Source organism: Liolophura sinensis, chromosome 8 (assembly GCF_032854445.1).
Source record: "Liolophura sinensis isolate JHLJ2023 chromosome 8, CUHK_Ljap_v2, whole genome shotgun sequence".
Lineage (NCBI taxonomy): Eukaryota > Metazoa > Mollusca > Polyplacophora > Chitonida > Chitonidae > Liolophura > Liolophura sinensis.
In genome coordinates this window covers 51,038,807-51,050,968 of record NC_088302.1, presented here as the reverse complement: position 1 = coordinate 51,050,968, position 12,162 = coordinate 51,038,807, and the positions used below count along the sequence as shown (strand labels likewise).

Below are 12,162 nucleotides of genomic sequence, written 5' to 3'. Positions count from 1 at the left end.
AATCATATGTATTAATATATAAGGAAATGGCAATCTGGTAACCATGACAACCGTGGAAATGGAGAAATGTGAGTCGCGACACATCGTCATCTGTGTACGTATGCATCTACCAAAAATTAAGACAGTACATAAAAAACAGTTGGAGTTATAGCCAGGACACGAAATCATTTCCATTTATATGGTTTATATATGGAACCGCGCAAAGGAAAATGTGTAGAGTTACTACACATCATCATCTGTTTATGTATGTATTCACCAAACATAAAACTCTACCCAGAAAACAGCTGGAGTTATATTTATTTATTTGCTTGGTGTTTTACGCCGTATTCAAGAATATTTCCTTTATATGACCGTGGCCAGCATTGTGGTGGGAGGAAACCGGGCATAGTTTGGGGGAAACCCACGACAATCCACAGGTTGCTGGAAGACCTTCCCACGTATCGCCAGAGAGGAAGTCTGGAACTCACAGCGACATGAATTCATATTTATCTACATAGTATATATAGGGAAACTGGCGAACTGGTAACCACGACAACCGCGGAAATGAACAAATCTGAGTTAATACACATCGTCATCTGTGTATGAATGTATCCACCAAAAAATAAGATCTGCGCAGAAAATAGCTGGAGTTATAGTCGGACACGAAATAATTTCCATTTACATATTACATATGAGGAAAATGACTATGTGCTTACCGTGGCAAACGCGGAAATGAATAAAAGTGAGTCGCGACACTTTGTCATCTGTGTATCTATGTATCCACCAAAAAGTAAAACTCTCCGTAGAAAACAAGTAGAGATAACCTGGGCACGAATACGGACGGGCAAATCGCTGTAACGTAATACGCCCCACGACGTGCGGAACATTGGTCCCCCGTGTGAAAAAAATGGCAAATCAGGATATTTCCTTCTAAGCTAGTCCAAGCAAGACATTGCAGCGAGACAAGAAAGAACAAGGCATCAATTCCGCGTAATAGTGGAGATTTTACTTGGCACTTCTGTGTACATGTGTATATTATGCAAGAAAACATTGTGTTTTTTTAACAATATCCTATCATTTTGTGCACATACTCATACAGAGAAAACATAAATGATGCCAGTTGTTAGATTTATTCCTTACAGATTTCCATAAAACATGCACTGCTTACCTATATATGCACATATACAATATATTGCCTACGACATATTAGCATTTGTCATTGGACAAACCATCAATGAGATAACGCACATTAGCTTAAAACACCCACTGCGAAACTAACAACTAACAAACTAACAACGCTCGCAAAATTCGCAGTTCGGAGAATTTGGCCACCATCATTCCATGCACATCAGAATGTCCCCATCCTCGTGTCCCACAGACATTCTACGTTCACGTGTTAAAGTCCTGCAGCGCATGCATGTGCGGAGTTCTTTAATGTGATTGTATCTTGTACATGTGATGACAACACAGCATTTTGAGTAATTCTAGACCAGTGACTTGTAATAAATTGCAATTAACATCACTGCATATATATAATTTTTACCTAATTCTGCTTAAGCCATGGGTCTAGAGGACGTGTAAATTGCTACTATTTATGCATTTACGTGAACAGTTAGAATACATCCCTGAATGAGGTAAGTTGACAAAGAGGCCTTACTTCACCAGTTACGTGTGACCATTTGCCAACTATCACACTGTTGTGCTCTGGCCTTTCGCTCTGTACAGTAAGTCTTTATTATATTTGTTAATTCCTCTGCTGTTTGAAGAAGGGCGAACTCATATTTCACATATCTGACACAACTCAAACGCCAGACTAAGTAATTGGACGGCTGTTTTGTGCGCAACGCGGAAGTAAAGATTCCCTTGGTTCCTTACCAGTTCAGAGTATAACCCCACGCATTTGTATATGCAGGTGTCAGGTTCATAAAAAGGGTTTTGCTTTCCGAAAACATTGTATGATAATTTTTTTTTTTGGAAATAAAGTCATAATTGTTAAAATACCTTAAGGCGATATGTTTTATGAGATACTAAGGAAAACTGATTAATGTAAGTTTCTGAAATAGAGCCCTCAGCCTCGAGAAAAAAATAAAACTAACAACGAGCAAAATAATCCTAAAATATCAAAACCTAAGCTCATCAGCTGTTTGGCCACATGGAATGTTTAACATAAATTCAACAATCGGCTTTAAAAATCAAAATTAAACAGTCGTTGCCGTGAGTCCTTTGTTCAGGTTTAAAATAACACTTCAGCTAAGTAACATACATTTAAAATGTGGAGAAAAGTTTAAGAAAGTGTAAGTAACACAGTAAAATGAAATCTACTGCCGACAGATCGGCACAAATGTTAAATTCAAAAGATACCAATTATTTGAAGGACATAAATTTGTACGTTGGGACTTCCAGCCTACCTCGACCAATCATGTGCTGTTTCCAATTATTCCTGTTTTATGATAGGTGAGTGAAAACTGTTATACCCACTGCTTTTGGACTGTAACAGGCGCCCTTAATACAGGTCTATGTCAAAAATCTACATGTGGTAAAAACATGTTTTTCATATAACGTTCATGTAACTCACAAGACCATTACTGACTCATTTGAGTTTACTTCTCAACCAATGGCAATCAATATCACAGCCTTTTCACTTGCAAACATTACAGCTATTGCATCAAGCAAAATAATTAACACAGCCAAAGTAAGTAATTAGTAATAACAAATCTAGTCACGAAATGAGGTGAATTAAGAACAGTGGACAACATTTATGTAGTTACATAAGTGCATCGTAAAATGTAGAACCCCATAAAATATGCAATGTATACGTTTAAAAAAACAATAACATATACATACAAACATATATATACATCTACGGCATGTAACGAAAACCATGAACATAAAACAGTTCTGTTTTTGGTAGAGGACGATAAGGAGGTTTGGAGAAGCTGATAATCAAATTATCAGCTGACATTATCCAGCTGTCTTGTAAATTTAGCTCTGGCATGTAAGCACAGCACATGTAGAAGTCTGGTCACTGGGCCTCAATCTGAACACTTGGCTCATTATGTGACTCGTTACAAGACAGTTTGAAACCAATCAAATATATAAAATAATCCTTATTATCATAATTACTGTATTATAACATTTACAAGGAAGATGTCAGTGTCAAGCATACAAATATAATTCTAGAGAATAACAATTATGGTTTTAGTTTGACCATAAAAAAAGTACATGTAGTGTGCAGAACGCACTCAAAACCCCTTGTGTCAGGATAGGACGGTCTGCTTTATATTGATCCGTACATCACAAAACAGGACATACAAAATTAAGAAATTTGTGCTCACTGCCCGAATAAAGGAAGTACCTGGCCATAGAAATGGTGCTAAACAAATAATACGCTGATGACTAGTTTATGTTAATCAGTGTATGTCTCACAGGCTATTGTATTTGCCTGTCTATCTGTCTGTCTGTCTGTGTAAGCAGATCCATCAGACTCGCCCAGTCTTCAGCAGTTTTAAGGCCACATTCACATTGACAGCTGCCTGTACACCCAGCTCGGCTGCTCTCAACTTTCCATCAACCATGTCCCCTACCTGCCAGAGTAGAAACCATAACAGTAGTACAATAGCACTTAGGATAATGACAGAATAATGACTTAGCACCGACAGAAGAAACATGTATTTTTGAAGAACAGATTTGGTTTTAATAAGCAGTTCCACGTGAGATCTGTGAGAGCACTGGGTTACCACATTCACAGAAAACCAGCTACTTGCCACTAGTCACCCCATTTCATTTGAGGTTTATCTATCCGTACTTTTCAACTAAATATGCATCACGTACTCTGTAGAAACATACATAAGGAAGACGGATGATTTGTCTTCAAAAATCAGCTCACAAAGGACAAGTACACTTGCTTTAAAGAGAGAAATCAAAAGAAAGTGAGAGATCTTCCACAATCTGCTACCCCTGCTCATAAAATCCTGCAGCTCTGACATGTTTTCTACTATAGTCTATAATAATAATAATATTAATAATAATGTTAATAATATCTTTATTTATCGCAGGTAGCTCAGTCAATTTACACTGAAACTGTTCTTCCTCAAGGACTTCACAGAGAAAACCAATATACTGGAAACATGTACTTCAGAGTCTAATTAAAAAAGTACTTCAATATATATAAAACAAGATAAAGCATTATGTAGTTTGAAAAGAGAAGCTATGTACATTCATACATACAGAAAATCAACAACACAAGCAATAGTGCTGTTCCTGCAACTGTCCCAACCAGCAGGAGAAGTAACATAGTGGGAGATGGCCCATTACCGCCCCCCCCCCCCAGCTGGCTGGAACACCATACAAACATGTACAGAGAAGGAAACCAAGTGAGTGGAAGATGGCCCCTTTCCCATCCCCCGTTTGGTTTGAACAATGCACAAGTGTGCAAGAGTGTTACAGGGACATAGCCTAATGAAAAGAGTTTTTCTATAATTGTAATAATAATAGGCTGGGAAAAAAATTGTATTTTAGGTTGTAACGTATAACATGAAATCATACATGCATACATGTATGTACATTTAATCCGTCATATGACTGTAAGTGTGATTTTAAGTCGCACTATTGACAGCTTGACAGAGAAGGGGCTTCTTTCAGGTGGATAGGGAGGCAGTCCAATAGTTTGAAGCCTATATGTGTAAAATTTTCTTTCATGTAATACGTCTTTCCTTTACGGAGATAGAGGGGGCCTGCGTGGCTCAGTTGGTTAGCACGCTAGCACAGCATAATGACCCAGGAGTCTCACCAATGCGGTTGCTGTGAGTTCAAGTCCAGCTCTTGCTGTCTTCCCTTCCGGCCGTAAGTGGGAAGGTTTGTCGGCAACCTGTGGATGTTTTTTTTTTTAAAATACGTCCATTTTAGTCTTGAAAGTAGAGTTCTACAAGATGTTTTCATGCTTTCTTGTAGCACTAAACAAGCAGCTCTTTTCTGTAACTTGACTATCCTTTCTCTATTTTTAATTGAACAGTTTCCTCACTTCTTACTCAAGAATAATTCACTTATACACGGCGGCCAGCATTATGGTGGCAGGAAACCAGGCAGACCCCGGGGGAAACCCACGAACATCCGCAAGTTTCTGGCAGACCTTCCCACTTACGGCCGGTAAGGAAGCCAGCATGAGCTGGACTTGAACTCACAACGACTGCTTTGGTGAGAGGCTCTTAGGTCAGTACGCTGTGGTAACATGCTAACCAACCGAGCCACACAAGCCCCCACCAGTCTTAAATGCAATCTTTAATGCAATCCATACCACTGTTTATATGGCGCTCGATGTCAGACACATTGCCTGAAGAGCAGTATATCGTGTCATCAGCAAAGTTGTCAATAGAATTACCACTGTCTTTTATAAGTAATGGAAGATGATTTACATATAGAATAAAAAGTAAAGGTCCCAATATGGAGCTTTGCGGGATACTGGTCTTAATACCCATAGCATCAGACATTTCTCCTGCAATTACAAACTTGTGTTGTCTATAATATAGGTAAGACTGGAAAAACTTAAGAGCAGTTGAGTGAAATTTGTATACATTAAGTTTTTCAAGAGCTCAGCCATTTTCAGCAATGCAGTTTCACAAGAGTGTAAGGAGTGGAAACCACATTTATTTTCATTCAGTAATTTAAAATTTGAGAGATACTCATATAAACTGTTATGTACAGGTCATTCACTGAATTCTGAAACAATGAGTAGGACAGATATTGGATGACAGTTTTCAACTTTGGACCCCTTTTGTGAAGAGAGATAACTTTAGCAATTATCCACACATCTAGTAAAGAGCTGGTCATAACACATTTGTTTCTTAGCATGGTAAAAGATTTTGCAATAACAGGGGCAGCTGATGCAAGAAATCTAGTACTGACAATGTCGCACACTGACACTGGCCTTGTTTTTATCAAGGTTTAAAAGGTATTGCAATACAGAAACATACGAGATATTTGGTATGGAGTAATATATATGGAGTATGGAGTGCTATAGACTCTTTTGTTTAGGTTTACATTTTCTCAAGATCTCCCAGATTCTTCTGGGAGAAGATTTTTTTTTCTTTTTTTTTGTTCAAGTCATTTGCAAATTGTCACTTCTTTGCACAAGCAATATTATTGTTCACTTTATTTTTCTGGTGTTTATGGTTTGCCTCATGTCCCTTTCGTTTATACATATCTCGTTGATGAACAGAATTTAGATCTTCTATAACCCACCACAGGTCTGAAAGGTATTTGACTCGTCTTGTTTTCATGGGTGCATGTTTATTTAGAACATCTTGGAATAGATTTCGCCATTCATTCACAACCACTTCGGGATCTACTATGTGTTTCCCAGGGCACATCCATTAAGTCTTGGTGGAAATGATTTTCGTTGAAATCTTTACATGCTCTATACTGGATTGTAACATCTTTATGCTTCATACTGTAGTTGATCTTTGATTTGAGAGTGATACAGACTGGAAAATGATCACTTATGGCTAGAACAGGGACTTGAACAGACACGACTTTCTCAGTTGAGGTCACATAAGAGAGTTGAAGTGGATGAAGTGATTTCGGTGGGAGACTTCACAAGTTGAGTCAGATTTAAAGAATCTGCTACACTTATTAGGAGTGATTTTACTTAAGTCTATATTTAAATCACCCAGCAGAACAGTAGAACCAGTTCTTTTGTTCATAATATACATTTTCTAAGTTTGTTTCAAATTCTTGCATCTATGTTGAAAGAGAGTTTGAGGGTTCATATACACAATAGATTAAGAATGGCCTGGACTTTGCTGGCTTGATTTCAAGCCATAATACTTCTAAATTACTGTTTTCATGATCACATAGACGGTTATATGGTAGACAGTCAAAATGTTATACTGCTTACGTTGATAGGTTTGATCCAATTGAATGAGTGTAGATCGACCTGTGGGGCCACCGTGGGCTAAGGAGTGAGCACGCCAGCGCAGCGCAATGACCCAGGATCTCTCAACAGTGCAGTCACTGAGTTCAACTCCAGCCAGGCTTTTTTGCCAGGCTCTGTCCACCATAATGCTGGTTTATTTATTTATTTATTATGTATTTGATTGGTGTTTTTCGCCATACTCAAGACTATTTCACTTATACTATGGCAGCCAACATTATGTTGGGTGAAAACGGGGTAGAGTCCAGAGGAAACCCACAACCATCCAGGTTGCTGGAAGACCGTCTGATGTAAGGCTGGTATAGTGTGTATACTGGAGCGTATATGTTATGGTGTGTACCTGATCTGACTGCACAACGACAGCACCCTTCTTCCTCAGCTCAAATCGGGTCTTTTCTATATTCTCCAAGTCCACACCTCGGCAGGCGTCCTCCACCAGCACAGTGCGGAACCCATGGTCGATGGCGTGACGAGCCGTAAAACCTGGGCAAACAAACCAGTGTTCAATGTGTAGTCAATGTGCATTTCCCTCCTTTAGCCGAGAAGCAGTTCTAACAAAATAGTTATATCTATAACTTGGATAACTGGAGGATCATAAATGCCTTCTGACACAGCTTATTTGCATGATGATAAGTGCATTAAAATCACAACTATCAGTGAGATCATAAGTAGCTTCTGAAACACGAATCAAGGTGCCTGCACTTCCAAGGGCACATAAAAGCATAATGTGCAACTATGGTAGAGGATCAGAGGTTAGCTTGGAAAACCAATGGTCAAAATCATTGTCCTGCCATATTATTCCACTAACATTAACAAATTAAAGCAAAAGCTTATCTGTAACTTGCAAGATAAGAGTAAAAATGCTGTTTACTGACCCACACAGATGTCATAGGCCAACCCGCAGACATAGACGTCTGTTACCCGGAGTTTGGACAACAGCTGTACCAGCTCAGTCTGTGACAGTTTGTTGTTATCCCAGAAAGCTGAGTAACTATCCACATGGGGTGATGTCCCTTTGTTAACCACATAACCATTGTCCACAACCTATAATCAATAATGTAACATGCCGGTAAAAATTCAATCCCTGACCAGCTTTCTCCACTTGGAGTATTTGCTTTCTAAACAGGTTCCTGAATTACTGTAATGCACTTAAAGTTGAGTATTTTTCAAGTGATACATTTTGCTTGGTACTGACTGATTTCTCCATCATATAGGACTGCTTCGGTGGCCTAATGGTTAGAGCACCCACCTCGCAGTCGGCATATCCGGGATCAAACCAAGGTCTGGTCATACCAAAGACTTTAAAAATGGTACTTGTTGCTGCCTCGCTTCGCACGCAGCACTGAGAGATTAGAACAAGGAAACAAAACTGGTTGGCTCGGTGTCAGTAAAATGTGACTAAGTAGAGTGTAAAGTCTGGTGTCTTCGTCATGATACTTCAGTGGCAGCAGCACTATGGCAGCATGGCCCCCCCTGCCAATGATTTCCAGTCGACTGAAAAACTGTTAAGTACGACGTTAAACCCCAAGTATTGATTCATTCGTGCCGCCTTACAGTGCCACATTTGAGTTTTTTGTGAAGTATGATTCATTTCTTATCAGGAAAAAGTAAGTGTTGGCAACAAAAATGTGTTTCTAAATGGTCATTATCCCCTTGGCATGTGTACTACAGCACCTGAACTGCCACTTTCATCAAAGTTTTTATTTATTTATTAATTTATTTGATTGGTGTTTTACGCAGTACTCAAGAATATTTCACTTACATGACGGGGGTGGCCAGCATTATGTCTAATTTGCAACATAATAAGAACTCAGAGTGACAGTACTACAGGTAAGTACCAATAACCCTGTCTCATCAGACACATCTTGTCACATCATAATATCTGATCTCAAACTTTAAACCTGGTCACATATAAAATAAAACAGTTGTGCTTAAGGTCTACATTTAATTCTTCATTTAATTCTTCACAACTGCTAGCTGATAAACTCTATTAAAGTTAAGACCCTGTGGAAGTTGCCAGGAATCTCATACCTTCAGATTTTTATGCAGCTCGGCACCCCAGGATCCCTGTATGCAGTGAGCTGGCCAGAGCACCTGCTCTGTGAGAGGGGAGGTGTCGAACACCACTGTATCAAAGGGCTTGGCTTCTTCTGACTTTACCTACAGTTCAGACAATTATAGTTCTGTTTTGAACTTCACTCGACATGTCCGTAAAGTAACCAGACAGGCACAAATTTTATACAGGACATGCATATTCTTCGAGTCACTATGAAATTGTACACAACAGTCGCTAAAGCAGGAATCTATTAAAAGTATTTTAATAAAGCATACATGACAAATACATGTAACTCTGATCACAAACATTTGCACTATTAAACCCTTGTTTTCAGATTTTACAGTAACTACAATGGCTCTGCACAGAGCTGAAAACCCTTTAATTCCATGACGTTTCCATGACATTTACACATGAACTAAAGACTTACTTTTGAGGATGGATGAAGGGGACGGATGTTGACATTTTCCAGAAATGATATGTGATCTTTAGGATGCCAATCTTTAGAGTAGACAACCACGTCAAACTGGACATTGTCCAACATATTGTTTATAACTGGTATGACGGGCAGGCCACACTGTCCAGCTGGACACTGGGATAAGGATAGCGATCCCTCCAGGAAGTCATTCTGTACATCCACTATCACCAGAGCTGACACAGGCTCTAAAACCTGATGGCAGATAGAAAAGTGTTATGATATATGTATATCAGTTGGTAGTTTGTGCATAAATTCTTGATTATCAATGACAAACATATTTAGCCGAATTCCAATACCTTTTCGCACATGAAAGAGAAACTTTCAGAGCAATTTATGCCCATTTTGTTTCATGATTTCTTTTTAGTGACAAAACTACATTGGTAAAATTGGCCAATTTCAGGTCTTCACAAGAAGTATAATTTTATCCGTCCACACAAAATTATGCCTTCAGAATATACTTAAATAAGCACCTTGCAAACATCTGAAAAGGTTGAAGTATTACAGTAAGCTGTTTTACACAAAGAGTATGGATGGTAATTGACTGAGAGGTTGAGTTGTGTCCGGAGAATAAACTGACAAAACAATATACTCAAACAAGCATCTAGATGCTCTTTCGCCACCTATGAACATCTTCATCATGTACCAACACTTAAACTAAAATTTCACTGCAGGTACTTTGAGGAATTTTGTAATTATACCAAACTAAAGCTCTTAATGAGGTATATCAAATGTGCTTGACATGAGTTATGAAATCCTTGTTCAATATGCATTTACCTACATGCTGTTACAAGGAAGTTGTTCTCATATGAACTCATTGAAAAGTTTGCTTGTAAAAAATAAAAAAATAAAAAAGTGTATGATCATTACCTGTTTTAGCCAGTAGCACCAGCAAATTTTAAATTCTTCCTTACTCAACCTCCCATCCTGCAAAGTTTAATCAGCATTACAAAATAAATTCGGACAACTATAGATAAATCCCGCATCATATACACTCACAGTCAGAATCAAATTTTATGAAGGTAATACATTAAAACATTGCACATGTAATATTCATGTATCATTTTCATTCATTCCCTGAAGCATTCCCAGATGAGTTACTAAGTACTACTCCTACAAGCTTATCAATATTTGTTATAAATTAACCAGGTAGTAGACATAGTGTTCATAATGATGAGTTATTTTATATGATTTTACACCCAAGAGCAGATTGGAGCCCAAAGGGACAATCACACATGGTACAGTGACTGTCAGACTTTCTCACATGTCAGTGTGCAGCTTAAACATGCAAATTTATTGTTCAGAGGCTACAGGGCTTATACATTACATTATGCTGTCTTACACGAATTATATATACTCACCTGGTCTGTATCAAGTAGTTTTAGCATGTGATCAACAAGAGTGGTCAAGGACTGCTCATCCTCATTACACTTCACAAAAACATCTTTACACAAGTTTAGAAATTCATCCCTGGAAAGGTATCCATCACTGGAATTAGAGAAGATTTGATGTTTCAACTCTCATTGTGGTAAAGTGAGATATTACACTCTGATATGATTTATAGGGTTAACAGTATATCGTTTGGTTTTGCCGTGTTTCCTAGAACTAATACATATTCGATATGTACATATTCTATACAGATCTGGCAATATCTGAAACAGTTTGTTTCAGGGTTGCTTTAATATTCTTCCTTAATACATTGCCTACAATGATTTGGCCAGTTAATCAAGCATAAGGACGTCCTACAGGAAGTTGATGATAAAATAAACATTAAAAACGATGATTTATATGGCTTATATATCGCTGACTTGTATAATTCATCCAACCAGCTGTAACCTTGATAATCCGCTTGCCATGTTTGAGTCACATCCTGCTCTGCTGAGTATTACGATTGGCAATCTATGCACACGGGTGCCGCGCACATGCAGTAAACACTTCAAAAATTTGTCTTATGCCAATGTAATGGATGACTCGCATCCTGGACATATACTCTCTGTACATATACTCTCACCACGGAAACAGTCTATTCAACTACCATATTCTGATTACTATTACTTTAGCAATAAAAAACCTGGGAAGCTCCCAGAAGAAACCGCGAATGCCACATAACAAAGGCATAAGACAGGACGTTTAATTCATAAAATATTCCATAACACACCACAGAGTTTAGACGTGTCAATAAAAGAAGTGCAGTTTATAGTTTGTGATGTCTCAATGTCTTTGTAAATAAACTGCGAATATAAGCATTAAAATACTTATTTTGCACCCGCTAATGTGAGCAGAAGCAAGTTACAACAACAACATCTTTGTTTACATTGTGTCTGCTGTCTTCAGCCTTCAGGTAGATCAGCTGACATGCCTAAGAAGACAACCACCTCACCTGTCGACGTCATACAGGCTAAAGCACTCTTCACACTTCTCTCGACTGGAACTTGCTGAAGATTTCACACAATTCTCCACAAATTGTAACGACTGTCTTCCCTGCAGAGCCTCAACGTTTCGCACATCAGCCATTTCCAACACTGCCCTGCAATTGACAGCTGATTCGCCACGATCCGGATATTTGTTACTAAGTTGAGCAACCTCTGCCGCAATTGTAACTTAAGCTTATAAAAGCAGTTCTTATTTTAAATGCGTAAATGTAATTATTCTCATGATGTTTCAAAATAATATGTAGAATAATACTCCTTTTGTAGCATTATTTCTCACATAGCTCTCAAATGAATT

The 12,162-nt window shown here is 38.3% G+C and overlaps 1 protein-coding gene across 1 annotated transcript; it reads right to left on the bottom strand.

Moving 5' to 3' along the window:
• Positions 1-969: 969 nt before the first annotated feature.
• On the bottom strand, positions 970-11,950 carry LOC135472813 (uncharacterized). Its single transcript, XM_064752496.1, has 8 exons — positions 11,816-11,950; positions 10,797-10,923; positions 10,306-10,362; positions 9,391-9,630; positions 8,939-9,067; positions 7,783-7,951; positions 7,248-7,390; positions 970-3,563 (listed from the first exon to the last, which is right to left on the bottom strand). Exons 1-8 carry the CDS (start codon positions 11,947-11,949, stop codon positions 3,459-3,461), a joined length of 1,104 nt encoding a protein of 367 aa, XP_064608566.1. The 5' UTR covers position 11,950; the 3' UTR covers positions 970-3,458.
• Positions 11,951-12,162: the final 212 nt, after the last annotated feature.

Coding starts and splice junctions, on each gene's coding strand:
- LOC135472813 (XM_064752496.1), bottom strand. CDS start 11,949: ATGGCTGATGTGCGAAACGTTGAGGCTCTGCAGGGAAGACAGTCGTTA. Junction 10,924..11,815: donor AGCCTGTATGACGTCGACAG/GTGAGGTGGTTG, acceptor CTCTAATTCCAG/TGATGGATACCTTTCCAGGG. Junction 7,952..8,938: donor AGCTGCATAAAAATCTGAAG/GTATGAGATTCC, acceptor TATTGATTATAG/GTTGTGGACAATGGTTATGT.